General features: G+C 35.8%; 1 protein-coding gene across 1 annotated transcript; it reads left to right on the top strand.

Annotated features, from left to right (window-relative positions):
• The first annotated feature begins 13,382 nt into the window (after positions 1-13,382).
• LOC100376031 (cytochrome P450 2U1-like) lies at positions 13,383-23,285 on the top strand. Its single transcript, XM_006821978.3, has 3 exons — positions 13,383-14,082; positions 17,095-18,060; positions 19,676-23,285. The coding sequence occupies exons 1-3, from the start codon at positions 13,707-13,709 to the stop codon at positions 19,855-19,857; spliced, it is 1,524 nt and encodes a 507-aa protein (XP_006822041.1). The 5' UTR covers positions 13,383-13,706; the 3' UTR covers positions 19,858-23,285.
• The last annotated feature ends 399 nt before the right edge of the window (positions 23,286-23,684 follow it).

The following is a 23,684-nucleotide window of genomic DNA, read 5'->3' as shown; positions in this document are numbered from 1 at the left end:
TGCATGTAATTTGTCTTTATAAACCAATACAACATTCCCCTTGCTTTTTTACGCTTGGATAATTCACCATCAGAGGTCACCTAACTGTACCCATGTGAAACGTTAGCAACATACCGGTAGTTGGTAATATATGGTACATGTTAAATAGAGGGCGCACTTCATGCAGATATTATCAATAAAACATAGGACTTTGGTTGGTTCAATGCTTTTTCTAAGGCATTGCCATCGGGGTATTCAATGTTTGTGACAGCTGTAGTGGAACCATTTTTATAATGGATTGTCGATAAGTGGAGTTTCACTTCATTTCAAATACTGTTTAGAAAACTAGGGCTTCTATCTTCTTAATGCTTTATTTAAGTTCAGATCTTTTCTCTGTTTAGAACATCACAACATTTATCATTTTAAATGGTGATACATGTCTATGGGTTCTACTTATTAGTTCTTCACTAAAACAGTAAATCTGCAACTATTCATAGTAATTGACCCCCAAGATTATTCTTTGGGTCTTTCATGCTTTTGACCTTCAATTGTTCAATTCCTTTTGAACTTGATAAGTGATTATTTAGACCAGTGTATGTACCTTACTGTACTACGTTAGGTATGAAGTACATTTATCAATATTTCTATGAATCTTGTTGATTTGTATGTGGACTTTATCCTTAAAAATCAACATTCTCTTGTAACTATATATATAGTATGGGGCTTAGTTATTCGCTGTTTTACTTTCACTGGCTGCTTAAAACCCTTTAAATATTCAAATTTAACAATAATTCATTATATTGTTTCCTCTACAAACCGGTGAATATCTGAATGATCAAATCTGCTAAAATTAAACCCCATGAATATTTCTCTTCTTCCATTACTGTGTACGTCATAAGGGTGAAATCAACACTTCTGGTTGAGGGCGCTCTTGTCGATGCTGTGGGTAAACTGAATGTTGATGAGGATGCTATATTGTGTCATCCATCCCAACCTGCCAAAAATTCGATATTGTTTTTGACTTTAATGACATAAATTATATCGACGGTTCAGGCATTTTCACAGCCAACAGCTTGAAGCCAGGACTACTTCTATAGGGGGTTTGGGTGCGCAGCATGGACCTCTTAAACATGAACTGTTAAACTATATCACATTTTACCGAAAATAAGGGGATTCTGCTACCATAATATAGTTGTGTACTTCCAAGACTAGATAAAAATCGAGACGAGAATGTTGTGTTACCTTGTGACGTAATATATAGTTTATGGATACGTCATCTCTCCGTCAGTGCATGTGTGATCCAGAGTAACCCTGGACATCCTGCTATGGTGACCAACGGGGAAATGGGGTTATTTATTATTAAAATACTCGAGGAGTGAAGATGGACACAAATTCTCACTAATCATGATAACTTAAAAAATCACTTTTGAAGGCAGCCATGCCGATACATGGCTATATGGCGCTATTCATACCACCGACGTTCTCCATCACAGTGTGCCTATTACTATTATTATATTTATAGCTCCATGTCATTTAGTGTTGAAAAGTATGGTAAAAGTATTAAATAAACTGTAATCTGGTTTTGCAAGAATGGCATATTTGTACGGTAATCTCTAATCATGCATGCACGAAGTAGGAGTATCCTGAGCACCCACAAACGGAATATCTACGAGGTGGGACGATTGTTGCCAGTATAACTATAGAAGGAATGTAACAAGTTACCTACTGTTTCTGTTTTTAAGATTTTAGATACAATTATGGGTCGGATTTTTTGGGATACTAATCGGCAATGGTTTGTCAAGATAATGAATCTCTTCCGTAATTATTTGAGTCTATATTGTTTGCCTACTCTATCTAGGTACGCCGTGATTTATATTCGTTTATAGACGCCACCATATGGTCTAACGTGAGATGAATTATCTAATGTTTTTATGCAACACGTGTTTGTGAACTCAGGTAAATACCATACTTTATGCATGGTGTAATTTGCATACTTATGCATGGTGTAATTTGCATACTTTATGCATGGTGTAATTTGCATTCTTTATGCGTGGTGTAATTTGCATACTTATGCATGGTGTAATTTGCATACTTTATGCATGGTGTAATTTGCGCACTTTATGCATGGCATAATTTGCATACTTTATGCATGGTGTAATTTGCGCACTTTATGCATGGCATAATTTTCATACTTTATGCATGGTGTAATTTGCATACTTTATGCATGGTGTAATTTGCATACTTTATGCATCGTGTAATTTGCATACTTTATGCATTGTGTAATTTGCATACTTTATGCATGGCGTAAATTGCATACTTATGCATGGTGTAATTTGCATACTTTATGCATGGTGTAATTTGCATACTTTATGCATGGCGTAATTTGCATACTTATGCATGGTGTAATTTGCATACTTTATGCATTGTGTAATTAGCATAATTTATGCATTGTGTAATTTGCATACTTTATGCATGGCGTAATTTGCATATTTTATGCATGGTGTAATTTGCATACTTTATGCATGGTGTAATTTGCATAATTTATGCATGGTGTAATTTGCATACTTTATGCATGGCGTAATTTGCATACTTTATGCATGGTGTAATTTGCATTCTTTATGCGTGGCTTAATTTGCATACTTTATGCATGGTGTAATTTGCATACTTTATGCATGGTGTAATTTGCATACTTATGCATGGAATAATTTGAATACTTTATGCATTGTGTAATTTGCATACTTTATGCATGGTGTAATTTACATACTTTATGCATGGTGTAATTTGCATACTTTATGCATGGCGTAATTTGCATTCTTTATGCATGGCGTAATTTGCATACTTATGCATGGTGTAATTTGCATACTTTATGCATCGTGTAATTTGCATACTTTATGCATGGTGTAATTTGCATTCTTTATGCATGGCGTAATTTGCATACTTATGCATGGTGTAATTTGCATTCTTTATGCATGGCGTAATTTGCATACTTATGCATGGTGTAATTTGCATACTTTATGCATGGCGTAATTTTCATACTTTATGCATGGCGTAATTTGCATACTTTATGCATGGTGTAATTTGCATACTTTATGCATGGTGTAATTTGCATACTTTATGCATGGTGTAATTTGCATAATTTATGCATGGCGTAATTTGCATACTTATGCATGGCGCAATTTGCATACTTATGCATGGTGTAATTTGCATACTTTATGCATGGTGTAATTTGCATACTTTATGCATGGTGTAATTTGCATACTTTATGCATTGTGTAATCTGCATACTATATGCATGGCGTAATTTGCATACTTATGCATGGTGTAATTTGCATACTTTATGCATTGTGTAATTTGCATACTTTATGCATGGTGTAATTTGCATACTTTATGCATGGTGTAATTTGCATTCTTTATGCATGGCGTAATTTGCATACTTATGCATGGTGTAATTTGCATACTTTATGCATCGTGTAATTTGCATACTTTATGCATGGTGTAATTTGCATTTTTTATGCATGGCGCAATTTGCATACTTATGCATGGTGTAATTTGCATACTTTATGCATGGCGTAATTTGCATATTTTATGCATGGCGTAATTTGCATACTTTATGCATTGTGTAATTTGCATACTTTATGCATTGTGTAATTAGCATAATGTATGCATTGTGTACTTTGCATACTTTACGCATTGTGTAATTTGCATACTTATGCATGGTGTAATTTGCATACTTTATGCATTGTGTAATTTGCATACTATATGCATGGCGTAATTTGCATACTTATGCATGGTGTAATTTGCATACTTTATGCATTGTGTAATTTGCATACTTTATGCATTGTGTAATTTGCATACTTTATGCATTGTGTAATTAGCATAATTTATGCTATGTGTAATTTGCATACTTTATGCATTGTGTAATTTGCATACTTATGCATGGTGTAATTTGCATACTTTATGCATGGCGTAATTTGCATACTTATGCATGGTGTAATTTGCATACTTTATGCATGGTGTAATTTGCATACTTTATGCATTGTGTAATTTGCATACTTTATGCATGGTGTAATTTGCATATTGTATGCATGGTGTAATTTGTGTATTCAAACGCATAGAAAATATAGCGTGTAATTCTAAAGATTGTTGAACAGAATTTGTGTATTAGGAGAGGGTCAAAATAAAACCTATTGTTTGAAAACGCTGAGAGACACGTTTACATCACCCACGACTTGTTGCAACCACACTTCTCCAAGCCTATAATTTTGTAAAAATAATTTTTCGTTTTTTGCCCAAAAATTGTATTGTTTTGAATCTACATTAGCATATTGAAATTCCTAGCACTTGTATCACTTAACTTAGCAATAAATCTTCGTTTATCTATGTTCGAAAGTTTTAACCAATATTTCATAACACTACAGTATAAACACTGAGACTTTGCCGAGCTCAATGCAACAATTGACGTTTTGTTTTGAAACGCATTATTTTATTTTAGACAACCTCAATGTCATTTGATGAATGGAAACCCCAAATTTCCGAGTCATTAAGGGTTAATTTTGAAGTCCAAAATTATGAGGGACGTTGAGAATGGAACAGTGCCAAATGTACGTAGATCAGAATCAGAAAGTGCTTTGTTTCACTGTGCACTCTATGTTTTCATGGAACCACGAACCCGACCAAGAAAATACAACACCAATGTAACTTTAAGATGAGGTTACAGACATTGCTTCATTATCATAGTTCCACCTCTCATAATATCCCACTTCATCTGAAAACAAAGATTAATTTTTACTTACAACAATATTGAAATAAATTATTCAATAAACGTTATAAGAAAATTCTTGATTGGTTAATACGGTCGTCAGCATATAGTAGACATAATATTTTTAAAATAGATTTTAATTCAAGAAAACCGTGACTGTGTGAAAGAGCTTCCCCGATATCGTTTACAAAAATGTTTATTAATAAGGGGGAATTTTGCTGTAAACCAGCACTACATGTACATATGAAGAAATCTGTAATAGTAATAGATATGCGTACGCAAACTTTCACGTTTTTGTACATTGAAAAAAAACTTTATAAAGCTTACAGTTAAATCCACATTAAGCAATTTATAAAAGATGAGTAGTGACCAATGTGATCAAAAGCTGTTCGAAAGCCTATATATGCTAAATATTTTAATAATGGTATGAATAATAAAAATGTAGTGTACGATTTACGAAAACTGACGGGGTTATGTACTAGTACTTTAACATATACGACTAAGGATTCGTTGCTTGACTTGATGAGTGATAGTTATTGCGCCCTCGTCGACGGATTCACGGATCAAATCACTTTCAGTGAATTCGTCGGCGAGGGCGCAATAATTAAGGTGAAAGAGCATCACGCCCGGTAAGCTATTTATGAAGAAAGCACATGAAACTATCGAAATGCAATACTACGTTGTAATATTCCTATTACGTGGGATGGTAGGTGATAAAGATGTACATGTATGTAATATCAGAGTCCCTTAATGGTGTTGAAGGACTGTGGTTATATACTTAAGGTAGAAGCCTTCTCATAAATTGAAACACCCAGAATTTATTCATTTTACAACAAACTGTACTCAAAAGCAATATAAGGATATTGACTTAAAAAAAGTTGGGGGTCCCCAGCCTTATTTTCGAGATATTGATGGTTTTATTTTAGTGGAAAGTCGCCATTTTGGCACTATTATAATGCTTTTACCATAGGTTCCTATGGCAGAGATATGCAATATCTCAAAATCTAGCCTGGTGACATAGGCTGAAAAAATCATATACTGTTAATGATGGAGTACTTTGTTCTGAATTATATACAATTTTTCATTGTGTTCTGTGGAATTGTTCTAAAATAGTGATTTTCAAGAAATATTACTGTAATACACAAAATAATGCTATTTCATTGTACCATGGGACATTAGCTTCATGATTGTACATAATAAACTAATGAACTATGTCATGTGATTTATGACCAATTTTGTCAAAAATTATGACTAGGCTTCTACCTTAAATTCAGAAAGCTGAAAGGAAAAAAAGATTTTGGTTATGTGGCGACAGTGCGGTATTCTTTTCCTTGTTATCTTTTTCTGTTTATTTATATATCAAAAAGATTATGTTCAGAACGTAGCATGCATCATTCGTATTTACGGGAAGCGAAGTATAAAGATTTTTTGGGGGCAAATTTGCATATTCGGTGAGAAATATTCAGTTTCGGGATAGAAACGCGTGTATTATAGTGCTATATATAAGATCTTCAAGTTGTGTCAGCCAACCAGATAGCTAGATTCAGACTAAGCATGTTACATACATGTCTTTTCGGGTATAAATGTCAGGATTAAACATTACCTCATTCTGTCACATACGGCGCACTTCCCTGGCTCCCTGGCACGCGGAATATTAAGCATTACCTGTTTATTTTTAGCCCTTATTAAAAGTTTTGTCCTCACATAAAAAGGCTTTGAGTGTAAAACAAATTCTACCACCTGACGAAATCTACAAATGTTCTACTTTTAAAAAAGTACTTTTTTTAATACTAAGAAGCATACGATGACATGACTATTCCCATCATTGTAACACTGGTCTTGGTGTATTAATATTTAGCCAACCATTATGCATATCAAACGTATTTATCACAACTCACTGTTGTTTCGCATGTTGTGACATTGAATAAAAATGGATATTACATGGTATATTGCCCGCCGAGTGGATATTAAATGGGTATATTACATGGATGAAGTCACTGAAACGTCGCATCTGGGATCGCTGCGGCGCGTTCTTCGCTGTAAGCATTTCAATGCGTTTCACGCCGATGCTCACCGAGAAAGCTCTAAGCTGAGTGACATGTAAGTAAAACTGAAGGTGTAGTATGTTTGTGAGAAAGTCATTGCAGCCACTCCCACGGCACATTTTTATCTGGCGAGTGGCGAAATAAATTTCTCAATTCATTTCAGTAATTTTATACTCGATAATTTGAGTGATTCACACTGGTGAAATCCGGTTACTAAAAAAGATATGACCATAACATTGATGATGCCCTCGCCTTCAACTCTGGCATCATCAGTATTATGGTCGTGATAACCATCCCTTGGACAGGCAACAAATCGTGATTTTGCCATCACAAACATGTGTCATTATTTAACTCGTTTCTTTGCTACCCCTTGCTACTGCGCTTGTCACGTGCCCTATGACCGTTGCACCAAAAAAGGTTGAGGCAGGCATACTCAGCAAGTGGAAGTCAAAATAGTAAATACAGAGCATATCCTGAAACCATACACATTAACCATAATCCACGCATAAACTAAGAATAACAAATAGACAAATAAATGCCTCAAGTCACACACACCAGCACCTAGGATCATGTAGTATGCGGACGGGCGGCAGACACCGGACACCATCATCTCAATAGCACAGAAGACCTCCGGTTAGCTTTTTCCTCGGTCGGAAATGAGATGATTGATTATTTTGTGTAGTGTTATTGTTACTATTATGTTGTGCCAAATTTCCTGAATAACATCGACCGACACTGAAACACGGCACTGACAAACAATTGTTTGTTTGCTTCAGTGTACAATTATCAAAACACATTTATACTTATGAAAGTGTCCATACTGAGGTCAGACTTGAACCCTAAATGAGTATATATTAACCGAGGATATGTCGTTCTACAGACAGACGAACGCAATCGGGAAAATGATCAGTGAATGATGTCAGTTGGCATTTCCAACTGAGGCTAGTGAGAGTCATTCAAGACATCAAATGTACTCGTCATTCCTACCACCATCCCATTTCACTCGTCTACCCGCTCCCTACCACACACACACACGTAACTATTAGTATGCTGAAATGCTTAACGCATAAACTCAGTAATCATGTTTTTTTTTTTTACAAAATTGTTATTATTATTATTATTATTATTATATATGGTCACGTACAAGGCCAGATGAACACATAGGACGTAATTATTTATCACGTTGTCACAGGACGGATATCGGGATTACACATGTACCATGTCCTCGGCAACGCTCTGTCTTAGTCATAGTTTATATCTTGTGAAACTACTGATTCTTATTTCAAAATAAACGACTGAGTTAGTATGTTTTATTCATGGAACTAATCACAAAATACGTTTTCGTGGAAGATGGTACGATCAGTTGAGTCACGCTGACATAGTCGGATGTATGGTTGTGATCAGTGCATGACGTGTTGTTGTCATAGCAACGGAGTATGTATACGTATACTATATGTGACGTCATTCAGACGTAGAGGTCGATAGTTTAACGTGTCGTCCATAAAGTAGGTTAACTAGCATAAATAGACGGTAATGAAAAGTCGAGTGACCTTCAAATATAGAAATGGCACACAAGCGCGTGTTACCACTGACTGTTTCAATGTTACGGTGGCCCAGTGGGCTTATGTCACGTGGTCACAGGTCTCAGTGATGTAATGTATTCATTAATATACAAAAAAGCAGAACACCTATTATGTCATCATAAATTCAAACGAATCTTTTTTACGAAGAGACAATTAAAATATAAACTCGTATTCTTACTTGAAAACACTCGCACAACTCATTGAATCACCCGGCCCAACTCACACTTTACATACAGCACACACGTGTATTGAATTATATTCATTCAAAGTGGGAGAACATTTGTGATGACGAATCTCGCCTACATCGTCATAAAACCTTCCCCTTATTCTGAAATTCATACTTTAATTAATCACAAACCTTCTGGAATAGAAAAACAAAGTTCCAATACGTACGTCAAGACACGTCAAATTATTTATCGTACCGTATCAGGATCACTGCTCATGAATTAAGTGGTGTCACGTGATCACTGGGCTGCTTCATGACGCAATGGTCCCTTCTCGTAATGGTCTTTGATCACATCACAACGTATCCATAAATAGCTACCTCCTCCTCATAGTTTCCGTTTTGAATTCCTCCGCAATCAAACAAAATCAAATGCTTTTACGCGCACAAAACAGTTATGACGACTTCATTAGGGCGTTATAATTACATTTTTGTATGAGTGGGAAGTATCACGAGAAAATCAAACTGTGGGAGAGAACCCTATAATGAAGTAGAAGCCTAGACGAGAAATAAAAATAGCGATAAACGAAATTATAGCTCCGATCTGCTTCGATACCACGCCATCATCAGGGTTTTTATCAATGCGTCTCAACAACTGATGCCATGCCAGTTTCCAAATAATAAGTTTACGAAACACTGCACCGAGCATAAGCGTACCATATCATTGCAAGAACACACCTACCAATATGTTTAAAGCGCGGTGGTCGTCGCGCAGCGCGTGTTCGAATTTCATGTAAATAAACAATGTATTTTACACGCGTTGTATATGTCGCTATGAGTCCCATATCGAACAGGACGCGGCATGACGACTGCCGCCCTTTAACGTGTATCGCCTAGGAGTTTTTTTTTTATAAGAAAATACAAACACTTTTATGCGACTGGAGTCACGAATCACGAAGAGCAAACTTGCTAAAGAAACGCGTAATATGGGTGGTTTGTCTGAAAATAGACGGAGGGATAAGTGGTTTTAAACGTGTATAAATGTCATGATATTATTGGATAATGTATTGCCTTTCTACGTACAACTAGATGAATAATAAACGGAAGTTTGGAAATTGTGTGAAATTATAGGTTGACTATCTTGAATAATACCGCTACTTTCCTTACAAGACTACCTACTCACAACTGCGACGTGACGTAGTCAGCGCTAACCACGCGTGCTTAATTGTTGACATATTTAGGATGCATGTAAACTCAAAATGGAGGAGCTCGCGCATCGGTTGTTATGGAAACTGACAATGTATATAGAGGTGTGAAATAAAGTACAACATCCAGACCGCACGAACCAAATAAGCCACTTCGGATGATGTGCCAGTACATAGATGTTTAGGTGCAAGCACGAGGGACTGTGGTGTAAGCTAATCTGGTCGAACGGAGTGTGACGTCATAGTCGTGGGATACTTCTACATACGATCTGAGCCCTTACACTTGAGTATTGTACAAGTGAAAATTGTAATGATATAATCAAAGGAGTGGAGAAAAGCGGCCTTGCCGTCTAGATCACTGGCACTAGACAGCTTCAACATTTAGGTTGCAATGTGAATTGAATTCTCGACGCTGTGATCAGCATGATAAAAAAACGATCCCATACTCCCCAATTATATTAACAGTGCAAGTATTTCTGACTCGGTTAGATTATTATGAACATATCGATAACTGGCACGACAGACGGAACTGGAAGCGGAATCCAGATCCTGATATTGACCGTCCTCAGCTTGGTTTGACATAAAAGTGTTAGTAATATAATTGACAATTAACACGTATATGATTTGTGTAGGAAAATTTTACTTGATTTTATCACAAAAGTTATACTATAATAGTATGACGTCACCGCGAAGTTCATGATGAGTTCGCCGGAATAGGGCACAGCATGCAGACAAGCCCATACTAGATTTCAGCCGAGTCTAATTTGGAAACACAGTCCACGACCGTCACCGCAAACGGAAGCATTGCATATTTATATCTGGTTACGTGCCTAGACGCTTACTGGCGTTGGCTTGGCACATTTTAGTGAGATAAGAGTGATCAGTCAAAGAAAGCTAAGAAAGAACTCCCGTGTGCTGAAGGCATAGGAAGTAGAAAGAGAAAATTTTTAACTTAATTAATATTTAGAATTAGCTTTGAACATCTTCAGTTGCTCTATCTGAAAGCAATCAGTATTGATGGGTACCACACTAACAAAAAAGAATTAATTACAATGTACGCCTGTGGCGTACACACTGTGCTTTATCAGAAACTTGCCCGATTTATGGAAATTAAGTAATTAAATATGCGAGGATTTCAACCATAAAATAACCAGGTCTGTGCCAATGGATTATCGGAGAGCACCTATGTACGTTTTATTGAAATTGAGTACTGTTGGAAATTTAAAAAAAACTAATTTATGTAAATTTAGGTAATTAATATGCATGGATTTAGAACCTAAACTAATCAGGTCTGTTTATTGAACCAGAGCACAAAGACACCAAATTTCATTAAATATGTCGGATGGTCTGTGAGATATCATTGGAACATTTGAAGATTGGTTAATTATTGTGCAAATTAGGTAATTGATATGCACATATTTCAACCAAAACTGCGCATTATCCAACAGAAGTGTCTTTATAATCTGATGAGTGATTCTTGGGATATCTGGTACACACATCAATGAGTTGTAAGGGCGCTTTACAGCAAAGATTTGTGTGATTAGCTACGGCACTACATAATGTTGCATTTTCCAGGATCATTACGATGGTTCATTAAATAATTAATTTAAGATATTACGGTAATAAGCGATGTTGTGTGATCGTTGTGACATTCGAGGTACCTTTATGTGGGTTAAGTATTCATACCAGTACGACATTTCCTCTCAGTCACAATGAAATGTGCATGCGTCAAAGAGATACATATATCATATTATATCTTGGAGTCTTCTTTCTTCGAGAAACTTTAAATAAACAATTACAATGACGGATGATATTACTAGACGTTTTCCCACGAAACTAAGACAAATACAAGACCCTTGTCGGCAGGTACTTTAGAATCAAACTTCAAATAAACTTTACTGAGAATGGTAAAGAAACCTTGAATTCGGGAAATGACTGCGGTTAGCACCGTCTTATGTTTCCTGTCGAGTGTTTTGTTTTTTAAGTGTATACATACGTATCTATGTCAATTGTATTGGAACTGGCTGTTGTCAAACAGACTGATGTCAACACATGGCGTAACCAATAACATTGCTTCAGTGTTTATAAACCAATATCTATATGGCAATACATGTACATACTGATTAACACTATGGACAATGTATTTACGAACGTTTAGATAAATTGTGAAGTAAGTAACAATTTCGAAATACCATAATTAAAAATGGCTTATTTACAAATGGGACAAATACTAGTAATCTTTTTTTATAGTTACTGAAACGGCGTGTTTCAAGTTGATTTTGAGTTGGTTCGTACCATGTAACAGTTCGACACGGTGTATTTCATTGGAACACTGCAAGTTTGCGTAAATTTGTCTAGTCGGATTTCAAAAGCGCAGCAATGATGAAAACAACAGGGGACAAATGTTTAGATCGCTGTGATGGAATTTACAAAAGAACAGACACATAGACTAAAACTCAGTAATCTAGGACTGAATATCAATATGCAAAAAATATAATTGTCGTATTAACAATATTGCCGGTAGTATTTTTTTCCATTCCAAAGACACTTGTATTTAATTTACACCAGTACACGTAATAGCCTGGCATGGCGTATACATGTTACTGTATGTTTCGATTTTTTAGATAATATGTGATATTATTTATTGTGACAAATAATGAAATCTAACAATTTACCAATTTATACTAGCAACTACATACTTTATCTGGTGAATTGTTCACTATTCAGTCAAAGAAACAATATCAATATTTGTTTGCAATGCTACCCACAGACTCATTCTTAGTGTTGTTACAATCCACGGTGATCATCGAGTGTGGTCGTTAATTACGCACACCCGAATTATTTAATTAATTGATTATATAGGCACATATTGAGTTATCGACCGAGAATGTATAATACTAAATTCAAAGATTGTCAATAATCTGAAAAAAAAATATCAAACTTATCGCCAGTCTGTAGAAATTCTTCTTTAGTGACCATATTACCGGAAGTTGAACATACGACCTTTATTACTATATATCACAAGAAAAGCGGCGACAACGACGGCGTGTTTTGATTGTGTATTTCCCTTCGGTTTCAATACTGGCGGGCTAATGACAACACGCAAAGAATGCATCCACGTTATGGCATTAAAATAAGTGACACAAAGGGTGAACCATGCTTGACTGCTCATACTTAATCTTCTGAAATAGTTTGACTGGTTAGCGTGTTGTGATTATATCCCACCCATGGATCAAACGCACTTTGCGTCCATCATTAAACCAGCGACCAGCCACAGAGGCTCGGTGACTTAAACGTGACAACTGTGTATACAAACATTAAAAAGCGAGTAATGGGACCGGAGGCAACACGGAACACTTCTAACACTGAGAAAACGGAAGTAGTGTGGGCCAATGTGCAGAATGTGGTTGTCGGCGCGGTCGAGAAATGCTAGTTATTCACGCTTAGTCATTGCCCGATTTATACGATAGCTACCGTGGGAAATCGATTGAATTACGGAATAAACTAATTACGGCAATTGTAGTTACTCCTATGATTCAACTTCAGTCACCTTCACAGAATATTATATTTGTAACACCACGTTCTGTATATTTCTATTTTTAAAAAGTATTTACATAAATGCAAATGCACTATAGCAGTGAGATACCGGCCCGAGCATAGTGACGAAAAATGCCGAGGCAGTTTCCGAAGACTGAAGATCACTTCCTGCGTCCGTTCGACTTAATGAGTATGTCAATCATTTAATATACACCCACGCGCACAACAAGGCATATATAAAGTGGCACTGCGAGTTGGTTTATGCAACCAGTGACTCTTTACAGTAAAACAAGTACATTGAAGACATCATTGAGACTAATACCCAAATAGCTGTTGAAAGATCGAATAACACTTTAAAGAAAAAAAAAACTTTTCGACAGCAGACGACGCTCGTGACGGTACTACTTGAAGTTGAACCTAAATATCGATAAGCAAAATGGTTATTGATCTCGTTCCAGATATTCGCACCGTTTTGGTTTTCATTACAACATTTCTACTCACATTTGTCTATATGCGACCAAAAACATCGAGCGACACTGAACGAGACATTTCGCGGCGAAAAGCGAGGATGCCTCCTGGACCTACCGGGATACCGGTGTTCGGCAATCTCTTTAGTCTAGGTAACAACCCCCATTTAACTTTCATAGAAATGGCTAAGAAGTATGGAAATGTGTTCACAATCAAACTTGGTTCCGAATCTATCGTCGTACTGAATGGTTTTCAGGCAGTGAGAGACGCCTTAGTGAAACAAGGCCAAGCGTTTGCAGGTAGACCAAAAATGACTTTAACAGAAGAACTTACGAAGGGTAAAGGTAAGACAAAGTACTTTTATTTTCATCTAACAATTGGTGGTTAACATTAAGAATATTCGAAGTTTGTTATTCCAGTCTACGTTTGACGCTTTTTATCTTTCACATTAATATTTTGACTCGATTTCCTTATGAAATACACTGAGAACGAAGTGCCGACCAACTTTTAAGTGATATGACTTAAGTAGGACAAGAGAACTTCTAAGTTTGGCGCCAAGAATGATCCGGGATGAAATATAATTGTTAATCGTTCCAATGACGGATGTTCTCAACTATTCAATTCGAATTCAGATACACCACGTTTTAGTATATAGGTCACATACCTACCATTCTGTAGCTGTGAGGCAAAACGTTAATTCGCTAAACCGAAAACAGAATGAAATACTGTAGAAGGAAACAATACACATAGTCACTTGATCTAAACCGATTAATGATGTCAGCTCTCGAGATAGTAAGCACGGAAGTAAATAAAAAAAACTAGTCCAGTTTGTCAATTTTATTTTCGCGACGACTTGAAAACGAAAATCAGAAACATGTGTTGGTAGACAAACAAATGCGTGGAACGACTTGCTCGAAACATAGAAGTCGTGAAAACTAAACCCCGAGAACAGTATTACGTCATCAAATCCGATAAATACAACAATGGTACGAACAATTTAACTCTCAGACACGTAGATTGACTCGACACCTTTAACCACAGTCCATCAACACGCTTGAGGGACTGTGGTTCAACGAATTATGTTAGAATGTGGCGAAACTAGCTAACTGTACAAAACCTCTTATTTTTTACTCGAGCTTTGAAACATGGAAAATTGAAAAGCACAAAAAACAACAATTATGACGGAGAATAAAAAATGATTGTACACTAAGATAAAACATACAAAGAGCTATGACGTCATCGATGTTTATGTTTTGTCATTAAATAAAAAAAATAACTGCTTAGAATAAAATATCACCAACGCAGCTGTGAATTGTGGCCTCCAAATCGTGGAGAAAACTCGTATAGTAGAGGACATACAATATCATACATATCCAACGAATCACATCCCAAATATCATGTCCATTCCATCCCATCTCATCCCACCTGTCTCGTTCTCTATGCATATTGCTCCACTATATCATTTGCTTTACCGACATAAACAAGTTCCGGATGTCCCGGATCCTGTCACTTTCTGGAAGTGAATTGTCCACAGTGCAATTAAAGTAAAGCGCACATTTCAACGTGCAAACTTTACAGCCAAACAAGCGATGTGCGTGACATTAAGTTTAATAATATGCATCCTATGCAGGCGATGTTACCTACCGTTATAAGGTCACTGATGATAATATGACTAAATTAACTACATTTCTATAGTATTTCTATGACTTTTATATTTAGGTTTAATTTTCATTATTGAGGAAATGTCAGCGGTATTATAATTCATTTATCCTCCTCCTACAACGCATAGTTTGTGCGTCAAACACGACAATGACGCATACACAATGTAAATTACTGGCTTATACTGTGTAGTGTACACAGTAATGCTAGACTGCTACACAATGGCGCTTTTCGACACAGGTTGTCCGGCTTGTGTTTTAGGACACGAAAGAGGTCAGGTCTAAGCGTGACGTCACTAACTTGATAGGCACGTCAACTTGAATACTCTCATTATAGTGACAAGTTCGGTATGGACATTATAGACTGGCTGAAGTACTTACAGTGCTGGATATATATATGTATATAGTCTAAATGTGGGAGTCGATTATTCCAAAACAAAAGTGCTCAATACAAAGTATATGTAGAGCGGATAAATGCGGTAATAGAGGAATTAATACACAACTACATGAATATTGAAATCGACAGCACTGTTTCGTAAGGTACAAGTACCTCACTCATCAGGAGCTTTATGTTTAATTCACTGCACCAACGAGCATACATACATATATATACATACACATATATATATAACTGTGTAACTGTGGTACACTGCAAGGAGTTACAGTCGACTGTTGGCTGATTCTAGGGCGATTTTTGTCGTCGCGTCGCGCTGTGTTCTATTAAACATACGGGGGGAAATGTATTGTTTGTTTACATGATAGTGTATATCTGTGATGTGATCAGTATATGTATCGTAGTACTTTTAATTGATAAATAATAAATATAAGCCACATGAACGGATACACGTTTTTTTAAAAAAACTACTTAAACTATTAAAGACAAAAAAACAGGATGTGTGTATAAATTCTGACGTCAAGGGAAAACATGAATTATATGAATTGTAAACAATAAACACAATTGTAATGAATAATAGCGGGAAACGTGTCGACCAGCTGGAAGATAGTGTTACAAGTCGTCTCCGGATGAAGATAAGTTACTACAGGAACGGGACTTGGAAATAATTCAATATATATGTATATGTACAGTACCAGCGACGGTTTAATTCTTTAATTCACAAGACAATGAGGGTGCATCTTTAATTGAGACATGAGGTTCAAGTCAGTTGAAATCAAAACAGAGCTTGTGAAAAATGAAAAATACCCAAATCATTTTGACAATACAGCCACACCTTCCACCAGGGAGAAACATCTATTTTCTTAAATATGGGTCAACACTTAGAATATAATAACTTTTTAAATAACACAAACCATAACAAAACAAACACCGAAAAAAGTGAGAATTCAAAACTACGACCGGATTAGATTGCAGTAAGCTGTATTTAAAAATGAATGTTTGACAATGATAATAAAGTCAGATGAGCCGTGTTCCTAGTTGACCTAAATAATTAATATACTGACCCACTTCCGATGAACGACTTATTCTTAGTGTTTCGAGGCTTTATATGAATCTGGAGATTGAATGACGTCACTCTCTATCAAAATATTTCACTAAAGAAAGGAACATTGTCTGAAACATCTAGTTATACCGAATAATTACCAAAAAACACGATTACCAACCACAGTTTTCTATATATTGTATTTATCAGTAACGTTCACCAATTTTGTATTCTACACTTTTGTTCTTATGTTTACCTTCAGGCATTGTGGCAGCTGATTATGGCGAAACCTGGAAAAGGCAAAGAAAATTCACATTGCAAATGCTCAAAGAACTTGGGATGGGGAAACCAGCCATGGGAATTAACGTATCGGCAGAACTTGAGAGCTTGACTGAGGCTTTCAACAAGCTGCGAGGACAACCATTTGAAGTAGACAGCTACTTAGAAGTCAGTATCGCTAACATAGTTTGTTCTGTGGTATTTGGAACTAGATACGAATATAATGATCCTCAGCTTCTCACTCTTCTCCGGCTCGTCAATCGATTCTGTGAAATTGGTACCAAAGCAGCAGCAATGAACTTCTTCCCCTTTCTGAAATATATGCCGTTTGGGCCAATAAAAGAAGTGTTCACCAACAACGATATTATGACACAGTATGTAAAAAGCGTTATCCAGCAACATAAAGAAACATTTACTCCAGGTAACTCACGGGACTTCATTGATGCGTACCTGGCTGAAATCCAAAAGCAGAACAATAACCTTGCACACAAAGGGTCATCATTTACAGAAGAATATCTGTTCTATTTGCTAAATGATCTCTTCTTTGCTGGCACTGAAACAATGAGTGTCACCCTGCGCTGGGCAATACTTTATATGATCGTACACGAGGACGTTCAGAAGAAAGTTCAAGAAGAACTTGATGAGGTGGTTGGAAAGGACAGCCTTCCATCACTGACAGATAGACCACACTTACCTTACACTGAAGCCACGATGATGGAGATCCAGCGCATGGCAAACATCACTTCTCTAACTTTCCCACATAAAACTTTAGATGATGTTGAACTTTATGATTACATTATCCCTAAAGACACTAGTGTGTTCGTGAACCTATACTCTGTACATGTAGATGAAACTCAGTGGCCTGAACCACAGAAGTTCAACCCTGGAAGATTCCTAGATGAGAATGGGAGTATTCGCCAAAGGCTGGCTCTCATGCCATTCTCTGCTGGTAAGTTGTATTGCAAACACCAATAATCGTTTTATTCACCACGTAATTGCGTAGTCAAACAAGCAGCCTATCGGCTGAGATAGCTCCGCTGTTAGCAATGCACATTTCAATTAAAGAACTGAAGACATCATTAGAAAATGAACAATATGAATAGTATCAAAGCAATCGGACTTACAGTTTTTAACAAGAAGTCGAAAATATCACTTTTTACCAAAAATTACAAAAATATTCACCAAAATAAATTAATTAGAGAATTGAAGACATCATCACAAAACGAACAAATCTGAGAGAGATCCACATGTAGTACCTATATATGTAATATCAAAGCAATCAGACTTGCGGTTTTTAACAAGAAGTCGAAAATATCAGTTTTTACCAAAAATGACAAAAATATTCACCAAAATTAAAGAATTAAAGATATCATTACAAAATTAACAAATCTGAGAGAGGTCCACATGTACATGTAGTACCTATAGATGTAATATCAAAGCAATTGCACTTGCGGTTTTTAACAAGAAGTCAAAAATATCACTTTTTACCAAAAATGACAAAAATATTCACTAAAATTAGAGAATTGAAGATATCATCACGAAATAAACAAATCTGAGAGAGGTCCACATGTAGTACCTATATATGTAGTATCAAAGCAATTGGACTTGCGGTTTTTAACAAGAAGTCAAAAATATCACTTTTCACCAAAAAATGACAAAAATATTCACCAAAAATAGAGAATTAAAGATATCATTACAAAATGAACAAATCTGAGAGAGGTCCACATGTAGTACCTATATATGTAATATCAAAGCATTTGCACTTGCGGTTTTTTACAAGAAGTCGAAAATATCAGTTTTTACCAAAAATGACAAAAATATTCACCAAAATTAGAGAATTGAAGATATCATCACGAAATGAACAAATCTGAGAGAGGTCCACATGTAGTACCTATATATGTAATATCAAAGCAATTGCACTTGCGGTTTTTAACAAGAAGTCGAAAATATCAGTTTTTACCAAAAATGACAAAAATATTCACCAAAATTAGAGAATTGAAGATATCATCACGAAATGAACAAATCTGAGAGAGGTCCACATGTAGTACCTATATATGTAATATCAAAGCAATTGCACTTGCGGTTTTTAACAAGAAGTCGAAAATATCAGTTTTTACCAAAAATGACAAAAATATTCACCAAAATTAGAGAATTAAAGATATCAACATGAAATGAACAAATCTAAGAGAGGTCTACCCAAGGTACATATACACCAAGTATCAAAGCATTTAGGCTTGTAGTTTTCAAGAAGAAGTCGAAAAAGTAAAACATTGACACGGACGACGGACGACGGAGACGGACGACGACGACGGACAATCACTCATATGATAAGCTCCGCTCGACAAAGTCGACAGCGGAGCTAAAAAGGTTAATTAGTTTTGACATCGTTATACTCTCAGAGACCATAAAAAGGTCAAATGAATGATGAGATGCATGGCCTACCCAAAATTACTTACTAGATAGCACCTATGATATACACAAGTGTATTCACATGTGGTCTAAACATCTTATTCCCAAAATAAACCAGACTATTAATTATTTGCTTCTAAATTTATGTTACACAGGTCAAAGAAGATGCCCTGGTGAAGAGTTGGCTAGAGCGGAATTATTCCTCTTCTTTTCTGGATTGATGCATCGTTTTAGCTTCAAGTCTGCTGATGAAACATCAAAACCAACCATCGAGAAAGCCTCTGGAATCAGCTTAGTGCCATATCCATACAAACTATATGCAGATCCTAGACATTAAATGGCCCAGCCATGTGTTGGGGAGTAAATGTAGTGTGTAAGAGTTAACTCCCTGGGGTAGGATTCGGGAAGACTATACCGGAACATAACCAGACAGATCAGTTGTATACAAAAAACACAGTGGTGGTTTATTGCCAGATAGACTGATATAGTAAATAGTAACAACAGATGAACACTGGTGAAATACACAAATTCTGAGTATATATACTCTCTGAACGAACGTGATAGAAAACACAACTCTATAAAGTAGCAATCGTAACATAAATATAAATTGGCGGCAATGTGTACGATAGGTCAATAACATCTCGCCTGTGATAGGCTAAAATTAAAACAATCCGATTGGCTGAGAGATTTATCTCAGAATCCGAGACGTAACGTTACATGACTGCTTCTCTAAATGAGTGTACATGCAAAAAAAGCTGTTACGACCCATGAGTGTACATGCAAAAAAAGCTGTTACAACCCATGAGTGTACATGCAAAAAAAGCTGTTACAACCCACGAGTGTACCTGCAATAAAAGCTGTTACAACCCATGAGTGTACCTACAAAAAAAGCTGTTACAACCCATGAGTGTACCTGCAAAAAAAGCTGTTACAACCCATGAGTGTACATGCAAAAAAAGCTGTTACAACCCATGAGTGTACCTGCAAAAATAGCTGTTACAACCTACGAGTGTACCTGCAATAAAAGCTGTTACAACCCATGAGTGTACCTGCAAAATAAGCTGTTACAACCCATGAGTGTACCTGCAAAAAAAGCTGTTACAACCCATGAGTGTACCTGCAAAAAAAGCTGTTACAACCCATGAATGTACCTGCAAAAATAGCTGTTACAACCTACGAGTGTACCTGCAATAAAAGCTGTTACAACCCATGAGTGTACCTGCAAAAAAGTTGTTACAACCCATGAGTGTACCTGCAAAAAAGTTGTTACAACCCATGAGTGTACCTGCAAAAAAGTTGTTACAACCCATGACTGTACCTGCAATGGCTCTTTATCGATAGCATAGAAGAAAGTGTTATTTATTTATTTATATAATGAATACATGTATTAATAACTATTTATTTAAAACAAGCAGCCTCTCGGCTGAGATAGCTCCGCTCTTAGCAATGCACATTTCGATTAAAGAACAGAAGATATCATTAGAAAATGAACAATATGCATAGTATCAATGCAATGGGACTTGCTGTTTTCAACAAGAATTCAAAAATATCATTTTTGACCATAAATGATTGTGGTTTTTAACAAGAAGTAAATATCACTTTTTACCAAAAATGACAAAAATATTCATCAAAATTAGAGAATTGAAGATATCATTATGAAATGAACTAATCTGAGAGAGGTCCACATGTAGTACCTATGTCACACGCAACGTAATATTACTGTAATTGGTATAGTACAGGTGTGATGGTTCAAATACCAAAATGGCAACAGTAACAGAAAGATTTCCCTGGCGGCGATGATAACATACAAACACGGAGCCAACAGATGAGGTTTCAACTGGTACTGGTATTATTATACTCTGCAAACATCAAGTACAATAACGCAGTAAAACTCCACTACTCCAATAACTAGATACTTAAACTCCAATACAATTCAACGAGATCTCCGATCTGATCTCAGTGCTGAACAACTCCCCTATATATACCCACACTGTCTATAAATAGACCATTACATCAGCATACATAATGAGTCTGGAACTTACTACCAATTTCTAGAATGTTCCATTACCTTCTATTGCCTCCTACAGTGTTCTATTACCTATTCCACCAGTTTCTAAACAAAATCTAGAATATTCCACCCAGACACAGTACGGTTCTAGAACATTCTCAGTGACACAGAAGTGGTAAATAAGTCGTATGCGACAACCTATATATGTAATATCAAAGCAATTGGACTTGTGGTTTTTAACAAGAAGTCGAAAATATCACTTTTTACCAAAAATGACAAAAATATTCACCAAAATTAGAAAATTAAAGATATCATTATGAAATGAACAAATCTGAGAGAGGTCCACATGTAGTACCTATATATGTAATATCAAAGCAATTGGACTTGCAGTTTTTAACAAGAAGTTGAAAATATCACTTTTTACCAAAAATGACAAAAATATTCGCCAAAATTAGAGAATTGAAGATATCATTACAAAATGAACAAATCTGAGAGAGATCCACATGTAGTACCTATATATGTAATATCAAAGCAATTGAACTTGCGGTTTCTAACAAGAAGTCGAAAATATCACTTTTTACCAAAAATGACAAAAATATTCATCAAAATTAGAGAATTGAAGATATGATCATGAAATGAACAAATCTGAGAGAGGTCTGCCCAAGGTACATATACACCAAGTATCAAAGCATTCAGACTTGTAGTTTTCAAGAAGAAGTCGAAAATGTAAAACATTGACACGGACGACGGACAATCACTCATATGATAAGCTCCGCTCGACAAAGTCGACAGCGGAGCTAAAAAAGTGCCAATGCCCAAAACTGGTCAAAAATTTATATCATTATTTTGCTGGCAATGTAGAGTCATTCACTGAATACAGTCTCCCAGTACTGTGATCATAAATATTTACATATATGTATCACAAAGGGTTCATATTGAATAGCAGGTAACAAATAGTCAAACAATTCATTGTCACTGCCACTTAAGTCAAATGTGGGGAAGATATAATGTTGTTAGGGACGACGTCAAAAGATCGATGTCGGATAAAAAACTTTTTTCCTTTAGTTTGGGGGTGGGGGGTTTTGACCTCAAAAAGTTTCCATCCTACAAAAACGATTTTATTTTTCAATGAAGTCAAAAAAAATCTTGGAGTATTTGTAGTTCGTTTTTTTTCTATCCAATCATGGACAGAAATAAACGAAAAGGGAAAAAAACAGAAAAATGGTTTGGTTTGTATGTAAATCTGTGCATCAAATGAGGTGCATTTGTAAAATCTTTTTAAACCCACCCGACAACCAACTGCTATGCAATACTACTGTCCGATTATCAATTTGTATTTAATGGTGAATGTAGTCTGACGCCATGACCAATATTTATCAATTAAGTTGCAGTGGGGGGTAGGGGGGTTTGGAAAAAAACTAAAGGAATTAAGTTTTTTATCCGACATCGATCTTTTGACGTCGTCCCTTACTTATGTGGTCAGCCACATTGGCTATCATATAATGTTAGTGAAGATTGTATTTAAAACATTTAATCATGTAAATATTTCTATAAGTATAATCCACAACTATTCAATTAGAAGTGTAGATAAAGTTTCTCTGGTTAATAAGCATATGGTGGAAAAGTGTAACATAAATTGTAACTGAATTATTTTTTTAATGTCCACAAGTACTAGAAGCTGCCCTATTTATTGTAGTACTACAAACTATTCTATTTATTATATTTATTTATTTATTAAATATTATATACAAAACAAATCTTGTATTGTTTATGTGTGACCTTATAGTGTATGTGATTATATTTGCACCAAACACATGTGCTTATAACATGGAATGAAGTGCAACTAGAAGTCAATATGTGAAACCTACTTCAACAATGTTTTGATTCACTTTATTTGATTGATAAGTAGGCATAGACGTAGAGAGGAGGAACAAAAGTTAACATGGATATAAATAACATAAAATAAATCAGTTGTTATTTTGGCAGAGTGTGTAGGCTCACATACATAATGAATGACTTGTGTGTCTGTAAATAGAAATAAAATGAGAAGTATTTACACCGGGGGAGTCTTGACATCACTGCTAATATGACATCATAGATCACCTACAGCTTTTAAAGGCCACACCCACCTGTTGCATCATATGCTCTTAATTAAC

This window comes from Saccoglossus kowalevskii, chromosome 2 (genome assembly GCF_978046115.1).
Source record: "Saccoglossus kowalevskii chromosome 2, keSacKowa6.1, whole genome shotgun sequence".
Taxonomy (NCBI): domain Eukaryota; kingdom Metazoa; phylum Hemichordata; class Enteropneusta; family Harrimaniidae; genus Saccoglossus; species Saccoglossus kowalevskii.
This window is presented reverse-complemented; position numbering and strand designations above follow the sequence as displayed.

Coding starts and splice junctions, on each gene's coding strand:
- LOC100376031 (XM_006821978.3), top strand. CDS start 13,707: ATGGTTATTGATCTCGTTCCAGATATTCGCACCGTTTTGGTTTTCATT. Junction 14,083..17,094: donor AGAACTTACGAAGGGTAAAG/GTAAGACAAAGT, acceptor GTTTACCTTCAG/GCATTGTGGCAGCTGATTAT. Junction 18,061..19,675: donor TCTCATGCCATTCTCTGCTG/GTAAGTTGTATT, acceptor TATGTTACACAG/GTCAAAGAAGATGCCCTGGT.